This window comes from Daphnia pulicaria, chromosome 4 (genome assembly GCF_021234035.1).
Source record: "Daphnia pulicaria isolate SC F1-1A chromosome 4, SC_F0-13Bv2, whole genome shotgun sequence".
Taxonomy (NCBI): Eukaryota; Metazoa; Arthropoda; class Branchiopoda; order Diplostraca; family Daphniidae; genus Daphnia; species Daphnia pulicaria.
The window spans coordinates 12,128,771-12,148,112 of NC_060916.1; the positions used below are offsets into that span (position 1 = coordinate 12,128,771).

The 19,342-nt window shown below is 39.7% G+C and overlaps 4 protein-coding genes and 2 long non-coding RNA genes across 10 annotated transcripts; 4 read left to right on the forward strand and 2 right to left on the reverse strand.

Annotated features, from left to right (window-relative positions):
• Positions 1 to 79: 79 nt before the first annotated feature.
• LOC124336913 (venom dipeptidyl peptidase 4-like) lies at positions 80 to 6,208 on the reverse strand. 4 transcript variants are annotated; one of them, XM_046790836.1, is made up of 14 exons: positions 6,106 to 6,208; positions 3,636 to 3,903; positions 3,475 to 3,569; positions 3,327 to 3,401; positions 2,976 to 3,240; positions 2,736 to 2,905; positions 2,167 to 2,267; positions 1,922 to 2,045; positions 1,635 to 1,864; positions 1,343 to 1,562; positions 1,079 to 1,266; positions 823 to 1,017; positions 591 to 751; positions 80 to 529 (listed from the first exon to the last, which is right to left on the reverse strand). In XM_046790836.1, exons 1-14 carry the CDS (start codon positions 6,157 to 6,159, stop codon positions 204 to 206), a joined length of 2,472 nt encoding a protein of 823 aa, XP_046646792.1. In that variant the 5' UTR covers positions 6,160 to 6,208; the 3' UTR covers positions 80 to 203. The 4 variants fall into 4 exon arrangements, with proteins under 4 accessions (XP_046646792.1, XP_046646791.1, XP_046646793.1 ...); XM_046790835.1 differs by lacking the exon at positions 2,167 to 2,267 and adding an exon at positions 2,476 to 2,597; XM_046790837.1 differs by lacking the exons at positions 2,167 to 2,267; positions 6,106 to 6,208 and adding exons at positions 2,476 to 2,597; positions 5,832 to 5,887.
• LOC124337446 lies at positions 2,527 to 2,833 on the forward strand. Its single transcript, XR_006917374.1, has 2 exons — positions 2,527 to 2,619; positions 2,679 to 2,833. It is a non-coding gene; the product is annotated as an uncharacterized LOC124337446 (long non-coding RNA).
• LOC124337451 lies at positions 5,094 to 6,174 on the forward strand. The gene is made up of 2 exons (XR_006917379.1): positions 5,094 to 5,382; positions 5,510 to 6,174. It is a non-coding gene; the product is annotated as an uncharacterized LOC124337451 (long non-coding RNA).
• A 4,185-nt stretch (positions 6,209 to 10,393) lies between the features above and the next one.
• Positions 10,394 to 11,229, reverse strand: LOC124337199 (baculoviral IAP repeat-containing protein 5-like). Its single transcript, XM_046791299.1, has 4 exons — positions 10,984 to 11,229; positions 10,811 to 10,920; positions 10,632 to 10,749; positions 10,394 to 10,552 (listed from the first exon to the last, which is right to left on the reverse strand). Exons 1-4 carry the CDS (start codon positions 11,125 to 11,127, stop codon positions 10,448 to 10,450), a joined length of 477 nt encoding a protein of 158 aa, XP_046647255.1. The 5' UTR covers positions 11,128 to 11,229; the 3' UTR covers positions 10,394 to 10,447.
• LOC124336888 (DNA repair and recombination protein RAD54B-like) lies at positions 10,880 to 16,350 on the forward strand. 2 transcript variants are annotated; one of them, XM_046790790.1, is made up of 23 exons: positions 10,880 to 10,969; positions 11,450 to 11,568; positions 11,663 to 11,863; positions 11,920 to 12,121; positions 12,202 to 12,301; positions 12,366 to 12,470; positions 12,529 to 12,668; positions 12,736 to 12,906; positions 13,003 to 13,102; positions 13,170 to 13,274; positions 13,334 to 13,570; positions 13,631 to 13,833; positions 13,893 to 14,040; positions 14,097 to 14,261; positions 14,321 to 14,444; positions 14,511 to 14,716; positions 14,786 to 14,938; positions 15,003 to 15,191; positions 15,254 to 15,380; positions 15,438 to 15,597; positions 15,673 to 15,799; positions 15,867 to 16,109; positions 16,182 to 16,350. In XM_046790790.1, the coding sequence occupies exons 3-23, from the start codon at positions 11,800 to 11,802 to the stop codon at positions 16,254 to 16,256; spliced, it is 3,144 nt and encodes a 1,047-aa protein (XP_046646746.1). In that variant the 5' UTR covers positions 10,880 to 10,969; positions 11,450 to 11,568; positions 11,663 to 11,799; the 3' UTR covers positions 16,257 to 16,350. The 2 variants fall into 2 exon arrangements, with proteins under 2 accessions (XP_046646746.1, XP_046646745.1); XM_046790789.1 differs by having other exon boundaries at positions 11,450 to 11,863.
• On the forward strand, positions 16,278 to 19,251 carry LOC124336909 (jouberin-like). Its single transcript, XM_046790825.1, has 3 exons — positions 16,278 to 18,349; positions 18,419 to 18,589; positions 18,700 to 19,251. Exons 1-3 carry the CDS (start codon positions 16,278 to 16,280, stop codon positions 19,136 to 19,138), a joined length of 2,682 nt encoding a protein of 893 aa, XP_046646781.1. The 3' UTR covers positions 19,139 to 19,251.
• Positions 19,252 to 19,342: the final 91 nt, after the last annotated feature.

Genomic DNA, 19,342 nt, shown 5'->3' on the forward strand with positions numbered 1-19,342 from the left:
ATGACAATTTGCTTAATTCTTACTGAAAAAATTGTGTATGTACTTTCAAATATGAAATATCTGAATGATGCTTGCAGTATTTATCGTGTGGAATCTCCAGGTTTGTGTATTATGCTTTGATTGTACAAACAAAATTAGAGCAGTTTACCCGATGATAAACGACATTATTGCTCGGAATTAAAAATTAAAAAAATGAAAACAAATCAACCCCAAACTTCATTTTCAATATCAAAGCAATCAGTCATCAGGAATGTTCCCAAGGAATGATAAAGATGTTTCTTAAATGTGTTAATGCTGTGGTTTTCATCTGTGTAACTCTGTTGCCGGAACAAGACATCAGCTCCCTCTAAAGACTTGGCCAACTGAAGTGATTGTTGATAGTGGACATTATCATCTGCTGTTCCATGAATCAAGTAAAACTGTTTTCCTCTGAAGTTCTCAGGATATTTGCAAACATCCCCATCTTCATAAGCCTTCAAATTATCTTCCGCAGTAGGGAGACCCATGTATCTTTCAGTATAGATAGAATCTAGAGAGCAAAGTATTGTCAAATGATTATTTTAACAATTCAAATATTTTCAAACTCATACCATAATAGATCCAATTGGTGACTGGTGCTACTGACATTCCACACTTGAATACACCCTCTGTGTCTTGAGCTAGTGCTGAAGCTGTGGCGTAACCACCATAACTCCACCCCCAAATGGCAGTTTTGTTTCCATCGACAAAAGGTAAATTTTCCTTCAAGAATCTAATGCACAAAATTGTGATTAGAAAAGTTTTCAGATAGCCATAGCATGATTGTTAAGTGACTGAATTTACTTTGCAACTTTAATTTGATCTTGAATTTCAACAGTGCCCATTTTGCGGTAAATTTCGTGCAGCATCTTGTCTCCCTGGAAGCCGGATCCTCTTCCGTCAATCAACGCGTAAATGACACCTCTCGAGGTTGAGAGATGATAGCCCCAATCAACTCGATAGCGATCAGAGACTTGTTGCGAACTCGGGCCACCGTACCTGTGAGTGCATAGAATTACTATTAACATGTTCAAGGTAAATTTAAATGATAAAAACTTACACATAGACAAGCATAGGATACTGAGAAGCCCTGTTTCTATTGAGTGACGGAGGTAACAACAGTTTCACTTGGGCGAAGTAGTTACCGTCCAGCGGCACCTGCATGGTCAACGGTCTTGGCATAGACTTTTGTGCAAGTCTGTCACGGAGAACATCGTTATTGGTGACCAGGAAAACTTCTCTATCCGTCTGTATATTCGAAATGGTATAAAGACATTGAATGAAAATATTTAATATCAACAAAAACAATCAAAATTTTACTTACAGCTGCCTCTTTGATGACAGACCTAGGGGCATTTGGGCCATCGCAACCGTGAACGTAATATCCCATGTCGGTACTAAACTCGATGGTGTTGTATGTACATTCCTTCGAATCGGCATTCAGGGTGCCACAAGTGACGCATACTACATCACCCACAGCTCCAGTGCTCACTTTGTACATGTGACGAACCGCTGGCTTATCAACTGCCGTTCCAATAAAGTACCTACAAATTCAAATAACCCATATTTTTTGTTCAAGTCAGTGTTAAGACGTTTAAAACGCATTTGCATTTTACGCTAGGTGGTTGGGCTCATCCCAGCCAAGGATTTCGGTAACCTCCCAGCGCCCGCTGGAAAGTGCGCGTGATTGTTTGGTGTCACGGTCATAGAGGACCAAATGTTTGAAATTGCCCACATCATTCAACTGATCAACTGGAAGGATGATGAGGAAATTGCGTCCGTTGGCGGAGAACTTGGGAGGTGAATATTGATCGACCCATCCTTTGGGTTCGCTTATTTCGTATTCCTGTTAGTCCAATCAACGATTAACACAAATTTCCAATCGATAATGTTCAACGTTTACTGTTTGGCAGATTCCACCGGTAATGTTGCAAAATGAGAGCAGGGAGACGTTCTGGTGACGATTGAGCCAGGCAATCATGACCTCATCGTCTGTGGCCCAAGCTACAGTCGTAAAATAGTGATCCCTAATTGGCGGAGGAAATAAAACCAAATCATATCAGTACGTCTAATTAAAATTTGTCAGATGCAGTTTAAAAAAAAACGTCGTGCAAGTTTTGTTAGAAAGTTTTGTGTCTCTGCACTAACATGGTCTGCAGTCTTTCTGGCGGATTCAGCGTTTTGATAGTCACAGAAGTCTGGAATATATCCATCACCGAAAGAGTTACGGTGGGATTGGTGCGTCCGGCCTGCGTGAATTAGAGATAGCGAAAACCAAAAGAGTTATAAAAAAACCATCACCCCTCGACCATTCCATTAAAAAGTGCGAGGTAATTAACCAAAAATCAAAGTTCAATTAAACACAAGCTTGAATATGTGATATGTGTGTTAAGAAAAAATGCCGTTTCCATCCCATAAGCTCCGGTTATCCCGCAGAAATTCAACTTTGCAACTAACTTTTGCCTGAACTCTTCGGGAATCGGAATGAGACCTTTGCTGAAATGCGATCCAGTTTGGGCGGATTCATCCTTCTGCAGATCGATGCTCCAAATGGCCACTTTTGGATTGGGTCGGCCGGGCTGAACATGTCGGAGCATATTGGTAAGGACGTGATAAAATCTATTTTTCTGTCGCTTCGTTTCCTCATTTTTTCTGGACAGCGTTTTGCCCTTGACTCAACATAATGGACAAAATAGGGAGGAACGATCCGATCTTACCTTAGGATAGCGGATGGCATTGGTAACCGGATACTGGTCTTGCACTGATCCGGGCTCACCATAAACGGAAAACTCCATATGGTCAACTTGGCGATCATCAAAAGAGGCAAAAACCATGCGAGCGCCACTGTTGGCAATCCAGATAGCGTTATCTTGGCTCAATACTTCCTCTACCGTTTCACAAAAAAGAGCCAATTAGTTTCATCACGACTTTTAAAAAGGAAAAGTTGAATGACTAACCTTCATAAACCCAATCAGGGACGCCATTGAAGATGGCCTCGTGTTCGCCATCGTTGGTGAGACGAACATCAGCTATTGTCGAGTCGGGCATCTGCCGGAAATAGATGTCGTTGTTGTAAACGTAAATTATGTTGTTTTCTTTTTTGTTCCAGGTGGCGTAACGCATTTGCGGCTGGGGCTCGTTCGGAACAGGTCTCAGTGGATACACGATTTCCTTTTCCAAGTCAATGATGGAATAGCGAGCCAAGCTGGAATACCGGTAAGACTACGGACGTGCAAAATTTCGTCATCATTAAGGTCGTTTTTTTAGCGTTATTATTACGCAATCGTCGGAAGAAAGGGAAATCTTACCGATTTTATGTCGAAACTGTAGAGGACGTATTTTCGATCGTGTGAAAACTTGTACGTAATTGCCCCCAATTGCGCCTAGCGGGTACAACAGATTGCGTTTAACGTAACAATTGTTGTTCGACATTTCCTGGAATTAAAAAACACTTACCACAATTTCGGGTTTCACCATCACAGTTGCCGTGGAAGTTTTGACGTCGTAAACGTTGATTCCATATTGTGCCGTTCGGTAGCCGAATTCGCTGTCTGCGCGTTTAAAAAAGATGCCGATAAGCTTTAAGTAACAAACGAGTTCAAACAATAGTTAAGAACCTGAAATCCATGTTCCGTTGAACGATTCGGCGTAAAACTTTCCGCTGAGTACTTCTTCTAAAGTAAAACCTTCCTGCTGTCTTGCCGAAGGTTTTGCATCGGTGAAAGCACTTCCGTAGACGGTCGCCAATACAATGGCGACAGCGACTCCTGCCAAACCCATGGTTGTAACGAATATGACAAGGAATCGACGGTGGCGGTGGTTTTGATACTCGCTGCTGCTATGGACGGCCGAGCCCTGCTCTGTCGACACGTCGCTCAGTAAGCCCTTGACGGACCCAACAAAAATTCGAGAATTAACAACAAAGCTATGTGTGTGTGTTTTGGGGTTTTGGGTGGTGTAATCTCCCTTGAAAGGGATAAAAAACAACGGTATCTGTCAAATGATTTAAGGAGGGTTTAAGTCGAGATACGAGGGAGAAAGAACAAATAAACAAGTTTGGACTTTCTCCACCTGATTAAATAGATAATTTTCTCCTTTCAAAACCGAATGATGGTCTTGTAATTTTCTCTCTAGACGCTCTCCCTGGAGAGCTTGGCGCCTCCCATCGTCGAAAAAGAGAAAATTGCGCCCGAAAATGTTGGAAGAAAAACACCCTTCTGTTTGGATCCTATCAGCATACTTTCACTCTTCGTGATATCTCTGCATGGTTCAATAACGGACCAACACATATTCACGTGCCTGGACCGTGCGATCACCAAAACCGTTCAACAGGTATAGTAAAAAAATCAAGGAGACGAAGGAAAAGTGCCAAAGGCAGGAAGAAAGCTCCATTTGATTCTTTTCCTTTCAGTCACAGGATGATTAATGCGTTTCTTCTTTCTTTTAATAGGTTGAGAGGTCGACTCTTCTCTCTACACGTCTGTTCTTGACCCCATTCTCAGCAGGGGGCGCCATATAGAGAAAGGAGCATCATCAACTAGAAATTTGACTAGTCCATCATGCCAGAAACCCAACGTAAAAATGCCAATGCCTGTGCTGTATGCGAGAGAGAGAGGGAAGAAAAAGACATTCGATTGAAACCGGTTAAATCTAATTCATTCTCTTTTGTAGCAGGGAGCGAGCGACCTTGGTATAGGCACGCATCCGTTGCCTTTTTAAAAATCCCTACCCAGCACCGGATGGCTATAAACAAAACATTTACGACTCCGAAATGAAGTCAGTAAAAAAAAAAAAAAAGAATAATGTAAACGGCTGTCTAGTCAAAAAATACGAGTGGCGTGAATCACCTCGAGAGCTTCTTGATCGTCCTCGTAGGGTTCGGCAACCTGGAAGGACAATCTGACGGATTCGGTCGTTTTCACGGCTTTGTGTGCTACAACGATGTTGACTTTTCACACGCCTTTTCTCCGGGACACTGACACTTTTTTGACAAGCTTGGGTGAACAAATAAAAAGCACAAGAGGGAGCAGCTAAAAACTGGATACGCACAGTGATGTTGCTGGCGAGGCGGTCTCTGCCCGACTGAATGCGACCTTCTTTCGCCGGTCTCTCCCCCGTTGCCTTTTAATTCTTCCAACTCCCCGCCTTTCGAATCTTTTTTAACCGAAAAAACCCGTCTTTTTTGCCTTCTCTCTCTCTCCCCTTTATGAACTCGGAGTGAAACCTGTCTGCGCCTGGATCATTGGTCCGTCTCCAGTGTTGATTATCGTCCCTCAAGTGACAGGCCATTATCATCCTACGTCTTGAGCAACTTGGTAGCCTACAATTAACCTTGGGAGATGAATGCAAAAAAGAACAACGCGGGTAACAATGGCCTCTGTCTCATTTTCCCCCTCAAGCAAATATTTTTCAGTTTTCCAGGGTCGCGCTTAGTTTTGTTTATCGTTCCGTGTGTGGTCAATACAGTCAATTTTTTTTTTTTTTTTTCCAGGAAAACAAAAAGCTGCGAGATTTCGGCGTGAACTGCATGTCACGATTTAATGTTATTGACACGATGAATTTAGAAGCTGTTAATTCGACTTGGCCTCGCGTAAGGCTCGCTCAACGGTAAAATGTTACTAAACTTTCCTCTCAATTCCCCCTTTAGGAACGTGACTGGAGATTTTAAGAGGCTTCGACTGCATTCTAATGAAACGTTAAATTTCTATGACAGCAGCCGACTCGCATTGTAAATACCGTTTCACTCAGATCTGGCGTTAAATCAACTTAAAAATGAGCAAATCCTAAGCAGAAAATAACAGTTTGACACTTACGAAACACGAAATAGCCATTTGCACTTAAACTGATTGCCGTCGTTAACCATATAGATAGATTGTTTGAGTAAGACTAGATCAGTTATTGAATTGTTTGTACATGGTTTTTTTTTAGAATGCACACCTGTAACAGCTGCGTGCTTTACACGAAACTCCTCCTATTCAATGTGCAAGGTGATGCGTTTCATGAACGAATTCATGACTTGTCTCTCTTTACAATTGTAAATGTTCTATTGGAGTTACACAAAGAAATTGGGGGAAAAACCGGACTTACGATGCGGCACGAATCCTTCTCCAATCTTTTGCTCTGAATAACTGTGGGCATCATCGTCCAGTCGTACTTGTTTCACGAAAACTGGGTTACGCCTAATCACGTACTGGAAATCACTCGCGTCGCATCTCTCGGAATTATGACATACGTTTTTTTAGTAAAACGATTGCCATTGGACGTTTGAAAGGGAGGAAACCCGGGGTTCTCAATTTGCCACAATAAAACGTCCTTGGGAATACAAATGGATTTTTAAAAAATTCGATGGGCTTGGGGCATATGTAAATAAAATATACTAAAATCGTTTTGATATTTGCCGCTTGGTTAGCGAACCCTTCCCAATAACCGGTTACATAGAGATAGGGTAAAGTACCTAATTCGGGACAGGCCCGAAAATTTCTTATTTGGGACGAAATAACATTTTTCAGTTTAAAACAAAAACTAACCCGAGTTTCGATAAGAAAAGTTGCTGAAATTAAAGAAAATGAACGGATCTACGTTTATATACAACTATGTCAATGTAGCTGTACAAATTTTAAAGATATGACAAAAAATATATTGGGAAAAAGGACTTAGAAAAAAGCTAGATTTGGGACGTTTGCAATCTTGCAATATTAAGATATTTAGGGGTTATTTTGAGCTGAATTTAGTCTTAAAATAAAGAGCTCGACAGAATCTTTAGATTCAATGCATAGAAATGCAAGAAAAATAAAGAAATTTCCATCAAATCGAACTTGAAGCTTGCTGGCGATAAATCCCATAACACAAAATCGGGACACCCAAGTACACAAAATCGGGACAGTATAATGTACGCAAGATGGCACTAGTTGAACTGTCAAAATCAGGGTTTTACTATCTAACTTCTAAGTTCCGTCCTGGACGACACTTATTGTGAGGTCGAATATTGATGATGAAAGTTTTTTTCATTACGTCTTTTATGATTTTGTATAAGAGTCTTGCCCCTAATTGTTAATTCTATATAATTTTGTTAAGACACTTTCCAAAAAATTCTTGTGGCACAGTGGGTTGAGTGACTCTACTAAGAATCGCATTTATAAACTCTCAGTCGTGGGTTCAAATCCAAGGCATTTTTGATATTATTTCGGAAATCGCCTCAGGGCTGTCCCGAATTTATAGCACAGTAAGGATACCCGTAAAATTAATTCTGCGTGTTCTATCCTACGATTTGCATCATACATTGAAGAGACCGCCCTATTCTTGTATGTTCCCATGGCTCAGTGGATAAAGTGGCTGCCTGGGAATCGGATTATCTTTCTTGGTCGTTGGTTCGAATCTCGGGTAAGGCATTTTTTGAGATATTTCGAATATCGCCTCAGGGCTGTCCCGAATTTATAGCACAGTAAGGATACCCGTAAAATAAATTTGACGGCCATTTCCCTTTGGTTTTCATCATCTGTCGAAGAGTTCATCACATATTGACGTATTCCGATGGCACAGTGGGTTCAGTCGCTGGCTGGGAACCACGTTATACTTTTGATTATTGGTTCAAATCCCAGGAAAGGTATTTTTAAAATTATTTCGAAAAACGCCTTAGGGCTGTCCCGAATTTATAGCACAGTAAGGATACCCGTAAAATTAATTCGACGGCCACTTCTCATTGGTTTTTATATTACATAAAAGAGTTCGAACAATATCGATAAGTTGTATTGGCACAATGGTTTAGTGGCTGGTTCTAACGCAAGCTTTAGTAATCGATTATGGGTTCGAATCCTGTTACCAGCATTTTTTGAATTATTTCGGATATCGCCCAAGGGGTGTCCCGAATTTATAACACAGGGGTTAGCTAAAAGCCATAGCCATAGCCAGTAGTGTACCCGTATGTAAAAATAATTCGACAGGCAACATAATCTCCCCGATGTAGAAGACTTTCGTTGTTCTCATGGCTCAACGGGTTAATTGCTAACATAGATGACATTTTCATTGAATGTCGTTTTCAGCCCCGTGTTCAAATTCAGAAGATAATTTCGATAGACTTCAGATTGAAATATTTTTTAAAAATAACCAAAGTAAGATTCGAACACAGAACCAAACCAAAAATTTCGTAAGAGACAGGCACTAAACCACTGTGTCAATACAACATATCGATATTGTTCGAACTCTTTTATGTAAGATAAAAACCAATGAGAAGTGGCCGTCGAATTAATTTTACGGGTATCCTTACTGTGCTATAAATTCGGGACAGCCCTAAGGCGTTTTTCGAAATAATTTTAAAAATACCTTTCCTGGGATTTGAACCAATAATCAAAAGTATAACGTGGTTCCCAGCCAACGACTGAACCCACTGTGCCATCGGAATACGACAATTTGTGATGAACTCTTCAACAGATGATGAAAACCAAAGGGAAATGACCGTCAAATTTATTTTACGGGTATCCTTACTGTGCTATAAATTCGGGACAGCCCTAAGGCGTTTTTCGAAATAATTTTAAAAATACCTTTCCTGGGATTTGAACCAATAATCAAAAGTATAACGTGGTTCCCAGCCAACGACTGAACCCACTGTGCCATCGGAATACGACAATATGTGATGAACTCTTCAACAGGTGATGAAAACCAAAGGGAAATGACCGTCAAATTTATTTTACGGGTATCCTTACTGTGCTATAAATTCGGGACAGCCCTGAGGCGATATTCGAAATATTTTAAAAAATGCCTTACCCGAGATTCGAACCAACGACCAAGAAAGATAATCCAATTCTCAGGCAGCCACTTATCCACTGAGTCATGGGAACATACAAAAATAGGGCGATCTCTTCAATGTATGATGCAAATCGTAGGATAGAACACGCAGAATTAATTTTACGGGTATCCTTACTGTGCTATAAATTCGGGACAGCCCTGAGGCGATATTCGAAATATTTTAAAAAATGCCTTTCCTGGGATTTGAAACATGAACAAAAAACGGTAACGGTTTCGTTATCCGTCACTCAATCCAACGTGCCATGAAACACTGTCGAAAATGATCTCTTGTGTAATACCGTTGACAATAGTCGTGCAATTCGGAATAAGAGGGATGCTGACAGTCAAATATGTTGATTAACGTTTATTCATATAAAGACACTTTTAGATGTGAAGGGAGTCGAACCCTAACCTGTTGTACGTGAGATTGATAGGTCAACATGCTATCCGTAAGACCAATCGTGTGTTTTGATTTCTGTTTTCATTACTGTCAAAAAGTGGTTGTTGCTACACAACCAACGGTAGATGGCGCTGGCGACTGTCCCGCATTTGGTTTCTTTGTCCCATACTTTTTATCGGTGTCCCGACTTAGGAAGGTGTTCGGCCTATACTAAAGCATGCGAAACGGCAATAGCCAAAAAGTGTCCCGAATTAGGAACAATACCCTATAGGTATTAGAATCTCCGAGAAAATATTTTCTCATAACCTCGATATTTTTTTCTTTCTTTTGAGATTTTGGAAACGTGTCCTGGTTTCGTCTGTCTGCAGAGAATGTTTTATCGCGAGATGGGGGTTAAGAGACTGCGAAAATTGCGCTTGTTTGCTTATTCTGTGTTCAGGTTTAGTTCTGTAAGGACAAGGATGTCGATGGCAAGGCAATGAGGTTGAACCTGGATTGAACTGACCCAAGGTCTTCCGTCCTCGAAATTTATTTCACCTTGATCGTATTTTCATCGCCTTATGGGTAAACATTAGTATAGGAAACTAATTTAACGTGTTGAATTGTCGGATTTTCCGGTTTGCATATAATTTGCAACTTGATGACGAAATGCATTGGCTGATTTATGACGTCCAGCAGTGGTTTCTTTTATGTAAGTGCCCAAGGACACGCACTGATTGATTTGTTATTCATGTGACACGACAGAAGAATATTTATACATACGGGCGTGGTTTGAATTCGTAATACAGTCCTGTTCATTGACCCTTTGTTCTGCTGGTAAAATTCAATATCTCGCTCCGACTGTAAGTTTCCGGCCCAATTCGTTGCGTTATGTTGGAAATTTTGGATGCTGACTTGACTTGACAGCAAAGTATGTCACGTTTAACAAATATGGAAAGCGTGGCCAGGCTTCACGCCTATTATTTTTTTTTTTTTCCGATTGACAATTTTTTTATTGAACACAACTTTTATCTTGTGTCACATTTATTATCCCTTCACTCCCTGAGTCCCTGTAGATTCACTGTTTTCCGACTACTAAAAAATGCAGTATAGTATTTTACAAACTAAGAACTCAAATTTGATAAAAACATTTGCGTAATGCTCATTAAAAGATTTCCAGATTGAATTTTTTTAAACAATACCATTCTCATCTAACACTTAGAAGCATTATGGATTTTATTTTGTCTTATGACATATATTATAAACAATTTAATCAGATACATCCATGTTACTTTCCCCCAAAAATTCTAGTTTGTTGGAAATTTCTTTAGCCAGATTTGTATACTGCTCTACTTGTGTGTTAGATACTTTTCCCTGTAGAAATAGACAATAACAAGACACACAGTTTTAATGATGTAAAAACATTCATATCTATCAGGTATGGAATACTCACAATAAAGTTGATTAAACTTTTTTGACACAACTCCATCACCTCTTTCACTGTACAATTTTCCGGCTCCTTTCCCAACTTGACATAGGGACACTGAGGGCTAAGCCTTTTATGTTCATCCCTAAAACAGAAATGGTTAAATTCATGGTTGAACTAACAGACTTGCATTGATTTGTTTATACTTAGGGATATCGTTGGGCTCCCAGCCTTCAAAATCTTTAAGACAAACAAAACACCTCACTAGATCGGGCTGACTCTCAGAGCCACACCAGTAGAACCCTGCTGTAGCCATCTATTATACACAAATGCTTAAACAACAAATCTTCCAATTGAAATTGAAGGTTAGTGTGTTTACCTTCTCAGGAGTGCAATTGCAGTCTTCCAAGAAAGGCCACTGTCGATTTTTTAAAAAAGTGCTCAATCGGTTTTCTTCATACACCATTTCCGACAACACATTGAAATCAATATCATCCAATTTTAGTGTTAATTCGGTAGTCATTGTACTGTAACAATATTTAGATTTTACTCTACTGTAGGAAAATCCCAACTGTTATTTCAATTCAAATATTCAAAGCTTTGAAGTTAAAAAAGGCAGACGACTAAAACAACATTAGAAGTCGCGCCAAGTGCGTAAATTTAGCATTGCGTTAGAATAACAGCGATTGTGTTTCAACCTTTTACACAAATCAAAGAATTGGGCATTCAATTTTGCGAAATTTAATTATATGATGATTTATTTATTTATTTATTTTGGGGGCTTTTGCAAACCTTACAAGTGCATAGTAATGTAATGTGGAGCAAGTTTTATGTTTCATTCATAGATGTCTCGCCGTTTCCCGGAAAACATGTATTGGCTAAGCGCGAAAGCAGTCGAAAACATCATTGCCTTCGAAATGCAAGAATAAGAAAGTAGGAAATCAATTACAGACTTCAAAGAACTGTAAGCTCATAAACCTAATCGAATAAACTCAAGGCAATAGTTAACGAAAGAAAATTAAACAACTATTGTTTGATTTGAACGGTGTAATTCCAAGACCATAAAACACTGTCAACGGCCGTTACACATGGAACAAGGGTTTCAGATAAACATTCCAAAGTTGATGGACAAAAGAATCCTTTTTACATTTTGTTGAGAAAAAAGCACAAAGGAACACGTGAATAAGTAAAGAATATGAGGCGGTCACTTGCTCCATCACAACTTGGAGGTACCCCAGCAGCAAAACGTCTAAGGATCGGTAGGTTTAACATTGGTAGTTATACGACATAGTTAAAAATTATTTTTGTTATGTAGACAATGTTGGAGGAACTTCGTTAATTGGTGGCCTTACCAATGCATCATGTTTTGATCCTTCAAAAAAGGTTAACACACAAAGAAGCTCACAAGATGTTCTGGAACTTTTGGAAAATAACCCCAAAAGTATGGGTCCAATGAAGAATAATGAACCCCAATTGCTCATTGAAAAGAATGTTATGAAACCAGTGGATGGTGTCAAGTATGTATCTTAGCTAATTACTAATGTTACATTGCGGTGTATTAATTCATCAACTTTTTTATTTGCCTGTAATCAACAAGACAGTACAGTGTATTTTGGTGCCAAGCTACTATGAAGAAAAATAAGAACTGGGAAGAAGAAGCTGTTCTGGTTGTGAAAGACAGGGGAGTGATTCTAAAGGTATTTTCATAATTCATAGTGATAAGTAAATGCATAACCAGGCTGCTATTAATTTTTCTTCTAGGACATGAAAGGAAAAGAAATTGGCAAAGCAAATGGTTATAGACTTGCGCAACTTGAGGAACTCGCATATGGGAGTGTATTGAAAGTTGGTGGTCGAGAAGTTCTTGTAAGTCGCCTTGCGTAATATGGGAAACGTTCATAATGACATTTGCTTTTTATTATAGATCCAGGACCCAATTGTTGAGTCTTCCGGTTTGAGCGGTACCAGTTCGGGTCAAATTTCGTCTGTGATTAAATCAAAAGTAGAAGTAAAATCCGCTTTTTCTTCAAATTACCGTCCTCCTCAAAAAGAAGTAACGCGGAAGTAATATGAATGTTTTTAACAATTATTCATACAAACCTTCTAATTATCGTTCTTATCAATTCGAAAGCCTAAATTCACCTCAGATAAATCAATCTCAGTGCGCACCTTCGCAAAAACTGAGAAGTTCACAAGATGTTCTGGAACTTTTGGGAAATAACAAGAAAAACGGAGATTCTGCAGAAAACGCCTCACACCGAGTGCTTGTTGAGAATAATCCATCGTTACTGGAAGCTGTAAAGTATGGAATTAAAATATTGTTCATTCATACCAATGTCATTTGTTCGTTGTATTCTTGTTTAAAATAATTTCTTGTATTGACCTGATTTTATTGCAGACAGTATAATGTATTTTGGTGCAAAGCTTCGACCAAAAAGCACAAGAATTGGGAAGAAGAAGCTGTCCTGGTTGTGAAAGATAGAGGAGTTTTTCTTAAGGTATTACTATCGCATAGAATTCCGTAATTGGTCATTTAGTCATTTGCACGAGATAATTGAAATTCAGAACATGGCGGGGAAAGAAATTGGTCGAGCTACAGGATTCAAACTTGCGCAACTTCAAGAGCTCGAAAGCGGAAAGATATTAAAAGTTGGTGGAAGAGAAGTTTTGGTAAGTCCCTTAACTAATTACAAAATTGTTTGTTGAGTTTACATTGGTTTTCCTTAAAGATTCAAGATGAAATTGTTGATACTGCCGGCGTGAGTGGGAATGGTTCTAGCCAAAATTCTTGTGAGACTAAATCACAAACCAGTTCTCGTCTATCAAACAAAGAATTTGTGCCTCCTCTACTTAAAGCTGGACATATAGCGCCCAAGATTAATCAAGGAGTGAACGAAATCAAACCCAGATATAACCCTAACCACCCTTCAGCTCTGGTCATGCCTCGGCCGCCTACTGACATTCAGGTTTGTGTTTCGATTAATGGTATTGTTCACTGAAGTGATGAAGTCATTCGATTCTTATAGTGGAAAGAATCGCAACGTGGGACAGTCATCGTTGACGTTGTTGTGGATCCGACGCTTAGCAAGAATCTTCGTCCTCATCAGCGTGAGGGTGTGGTTTTCATGTATGAATGTTTGATGGGCTTCAAAACACCAAACATGTACGGAGCTATATTAGCCGACGAAATGGGGCTGGGTAAAACATTGCAATGTATCACTCTCATATGGTAACAATCAATACTGTTTTGTGGTTCATTACTATTTCATCCTTTATCTTTGTGAACAGGATTTTACTTCAGCAAGGTCCTTATAATGGACGACCGACAATTCAACGTGTTTTGATCGTTACACCGTCAAGTTTGGTCAAAAATTGGGAAAAAGAATTTCGTCGTTGGTTAGGTCGAGAGCGGATAACTGTTTTTACTGCTGATCAGGTATTTCTCTTTTCCTGCATTTAAAGAACCAAAACCAATTTTTTTTTTAATTCCAGCAAAATCGACCGATAGAGTTTTTGAAACATCTTGTATCCCCCGTCATGGTGGTGTCGTATGAAATGCTAGTCCGCTGCTTTGATGAAATACAGCAAATTAATTTTGATATGGTTGTTTGCGACGAAGGACATCGATTAAAGAATGCGGGCAATAAAACATCATCGGTAATTTAAGTTGCATTTTAGTTTGCAACAGAGTTTAATCAAAGTTTTATTTCATATAGCTGCTCTCACAACTAGATACTAACAGAAAAGTCCTGTTGACTGGAACCCCTGTTCAAAATGATTTGAAAGAATTTTTCTCCTTGGCTGACTTTGTCAATCCTGGCATTTTAGGAAGCTTATCTTGTAATTAATCTTTTTAAAACTAGTCGGGTTCTAAATACACCATTATTTCCATGATTCTTTTAACAGCATTTCGCCGAACCTATGAGGAACCAATCGTCGCTCTTCAACAGCCTGAATGCGATGAGGATCAACGGGAACTTGGTGAAAGCTGTGCATCCGAGCTAAGTCACTTAACATCACAGTTTGTTTTACGTCGCACTCAGGAAGTCATGAACGCCCATCTACCTCCAAAAGTAGAAAGCGTCATCTTTTGCAAACCAACATGTGTTCAAGTAATGATCTTCATTAGATTGCAGTTCATATGTCAAATTTTAACATGCTATTCTGTGTGCTCATCTTAGGTGAACTTGTATCGCAATGTGCTGGATTCATCAGCGGTCCGTTCAATTCTTTCATCTACACAGACTGGTAACGACCAGTTATCATTCATCCTTGCGTTGCGCAAACTGTGCAATCATCCCACACTATTCGCGGCAACGAGAAAACATGCTGAGGTAGGCACTTAAGTTGTCATTTTGAACTTAAGAGTAATTTGAATTAAACAAACAATTTTTACAGGAGCAAAACGAGGACTCGGAAATCGATGATTTTGAATGCTCAGAGCTGTGGCAAGAAAATTACAAAGAGGATAGCTCCCAAATCCAATCTCGTGATGCATCAGGAAAATTTGTAGTTACATTTGCTATTCTGGATTCTCTTATGAAAAATACCAAAGAGAAAATCATTTTAGTTTCCTACTCGACAAAGGTATTTGGCTTCTTAATTTCCAATTTACATTTAATACCATTAGGATTATCTTGTGATTACAGATGCTAGATCTTTTTGGCGAGTCTTGTACTGAGCGGAAATACAGCTTTGTCAGATTAGATGGAAGCACACCAACTAATACCCGAATGGGAATTGTTGATCGATTTAACGACCCTCAAGGAGCTGATCGTAATTTTTCTTATCTTCGGAGGATTTTACTTTTATTAATTGAAATGGCATCCTTAGGAATTTTTTTATTGAGTTCGAAGGCCGGTGGAGTAGGTTTAAATTTGATCGGAGCATCACGACTTATCCTTTATGATATTGATTGGAACCCAGCAAATGACATGCAAGCGATGGCTCGAATCTGGCGAGAAGGACAGAAAAGGACGGTACAAATTTACAGGTTTAATGGAACCAAGAAATGAATTATTTGGACTGAATTTAATTTTTTAAAACCAAAAAAATATTGACTTACTAGATTGCTCACGACTGGAACAATTGAAGAAAAAATTTTCCAGCGACAAATTCTTAAGCAAGGATTGAGTGGTGCTATCGTTGATGCTCGAGACTCTACGCAAGGCCATTTCACCAGAGAAGAACTCAAGGTCTATATTCACTTCCTTAACATGTGTTCTTTCTGGAATTAACTAAACATTTTATTAAATGGTTTAGGACCTGTTTACTCTGAGGGAAGACACTGATTGCGACACTCATGATCTAATCAATTGCCAGTGCACTCAGAAAGGAGTCAGCCCAATTCCTCCTGAATTAGACGACTATGACTTTGATTTAGACGATGATCGCGACTGTCAGCTTGGCACTCCTTGCAACAAAAAGAAAGAATCACACAAAACCGTCGATCAGCTCATGGATTGGCAGCATTTCGGACAACCCTTCAGTAGTGGGATTTTTGAGGTAATTCAATATTTCATATGCATTCTTTGCTTCATTTTTGCTCAAGTTCTTTTATACCAAAATGTTTTACAGGACGTTTGTCTAGAATCGGCGCTGGAAAATGTCACCTTCGTTCTACGTTGTGTTTCCGGCACCACCAACAATTAACACATTTTTTACGTAATTAATATGTTTAAACGTTCATTTAATATAGAATTTTGTTTCTTTTTTGAGTTGCAATACATAATTGCTATGCTTCCAAGAGTAAGTTATCATATAGCTATAGGGATTTCCGGTTGTTGTCATGGTCCATTTGGCGTTGCCATAGCAACGCGCAATAACATCATAACAAACCTGCGGTGGTCAGTGTTCGATTCAGTGATTCGTTACTTTAGCAAGATGAAGCCTGAAGACAGATTGCAAATTTTACCCTCCTCGCCCATTTCAGTGCTTGAGAGCACTCGTAAAGACTTTGAAGCTCTACTGGGAAGTGCAAACTCGTCTAGCGAAGAAGTTCAGGAAAGAAAAACAAAACAGACGAATCAATCCAAGAGGCATCGATTCAAGAAACAAGAAAAACACCGTAACAGTGTTAAAGAACACGTAGAGCTACGTGAGCTTTCTTCCGTGCAAAACAAAACTATCATCAATGTAGGCCTTCAACAAAATTTAGTGAAAGTGAAATCCCATACCAACCCCTCTTTTTGGTATGAAGATGAGCAGCAGAATGAAATCAGCTCCAGCTCTTTAAATTCTGAAAAGCTTAAGAAAGTGAAAAGTTCCAGTAATTCTCCAGAACTTGTGCATTCATCTTCAGTTGAGCGAGCAACCATACATCATGAAAGAAGGGCTTCACCAGCAATCACAAACAGCAGTGACGATGAAAATAATAGTGACAATGTTTTAAGTGTGGCACCTTCTGTTGGTAGCCAACACACAAGAACTTCAATTTCTTCATCTCATCCAGCAAAGATAAATTCAAATAAAGAAAGTCACAAGAATAGTAGACAAACATCACTGAAGAACCTGTACAGTTCAGCAAGTTCATCATCAGATCACAATATAGAAGAAGAGAACAGTGTTGGTTATCAAGAATTGAATGAAACTTTGTCATTGGAGCACAGTATCTTGAAAATTGTTGTCCACCAATGTGACAGATTGATTTTAGATCAACCTAAAAGTCAACCACTGATTGTGGTCCATGCCGTCAGTTGCAAGACAGGTCGTTACATGGTGAACAATAAGGTCCCCGTTTCACCGCAATGTACAGGATCATGTATTGCCCATAGTCCTCATCAAGTCTCCAATAAGTCCAATGCTCTGCCAGAATGGAATCAAGAAATGGTTTTTGACTTGGATGCAGACAAATATTTATCAGAAATCCTTTTCTTATTCGAATTAGTGAGTGAACCCAACACTACAGTAAGCTCTTTATTGGCTTGGGGGTTTTTGCGCCCCATGTCAAGAACTGGCGTCAAACACATAGGCAAGAAACTTCAACTTCAGCTGTATAAAACGCCTGCGCGTCGCTTACTCGGACACGCAACACCTAGGCCGACTATTAGCGACCTCTTCCATTTGTTTAATAGCGCACAGAAAGAAAAGTATCCAGCAACTCTTTACGTCACATTGCTATCTTCCGGCAGTTCTAAAAGTTCAACCGTGACGAAGGAAAGTCGATTCAACGTAACCAGCCCATTACGAGGAGGCCGACTTAGCGGACAGCCATTCAAACTTCCCACCAGACGAGGCTTTACATACGAGTCTGCTGCGGCAGGAGCCTTAATTGCCTGTTACCGCTCAGATGGATCATCTTTAGCCTTTGCTTTGTCAACTGGAGATATCATGGTGTATCAAAACTCAGTTATTTCTTTGCACCTGAAAGGACATCAGGGCAATGTGTATGATCTTGAATGGAACAAGAATGAAGGCGGAGAGGGTTGGCGTTTACTTTCCTGCGGTGCGGACTGCACTGCTCGAGTTTGGAACGATTCCAATGACGTGGTTTTGTCTCATCCAGCTTACGTGTACAGCGCCCGTTTCGGCGAATCCGACGACCGTGTAGTCACTGGATGTTTCGATCAGCTGATACGGTTATGGGAATTGAATTCATCGTCACCTCGTCTAATAAGCACCTATGTCCAGCACAGGGCACCGATCAACAGCCTCTGCTGGGACTCCAATGGAAGATTATTTAGCGCAGATGCGAAAGGTTCCATTTGTGTCTGGAACTCGACCATTTCTGGCTTACATTTTGAAAAGTATTTCTTATTTTTTATTGTAATATTACGTGATAACTATTATACTTTTCTTTCCTCTTCAATCAACAGGATCCTCAACGAATCTAGTGAAGAATATCGCAATGAAACTCCCATCAACTGCCTCTGCTTTCATCCTTCTGGAGGCAGATTACTAGTCCACTACAGAGGAAGTCAGATGTGTTTACTCGAGCCAAAGTCGGGTCTTAAATTGATTTCGTACAGTGGCATCTATAACCCAAGGTATAGTCGGTAGTAATAGGCTAATAGCATTCAGGCATAGTCTAGCTCTGGCGAAAAGCATTATAATTTAAACTGATATTCAATATTTGATATGGAAATGTTGTTGGCAGGCTGAGACTGGCAAGTAGCATCAGTCCGTGCGGTGGTTACGTGATATCCGGCAGTGAGGATGGTTCTGTTCACTGGTTTGATTTGGAGCGGGGTGATCTTGTAGCCGTTACAACCTTGGCCACGTCTACAATTGATCCCGTCATGGCGGTCGCTTTCCACCCCACTTGTCACGCCATAGCCTTGTGTTCAATGAGCTCGCAATGTTGTCTTTCAGTTTTGGAATTTAACGCAGCCGATACTGTAATTGAAGGGTTTTCCTTGATAACATTTCCTCGTACAGTGCAAAGCGCTGTTTCCCCGATCGAGAATATTTCAAAGAATAATATCTCACAAGGAGGAAATTGCACACCTACGCTGGATAAATTAGAAAGAATTTTCAAAAAACTTGATCTAGTCATGGCCTGGTCCGACTCGCATAAAAAATCGCTGGAAAAATAAAATGTAATTCGTGTTTCGTTGGTTTCAAATTACCACTTTGATCGATTCTTTTCGAAATATTATTTAGTTTGAAAATGGCTCAGACTCGCCAATAGAAGTCTGAACAGAAAGTACTTCAACAGACCCGTATTCCGAACCTCATTTGTACTACAAACACACGTCAAGCATGCGTCAAGTGACAGTTGGATAAAATTTACCACCGTT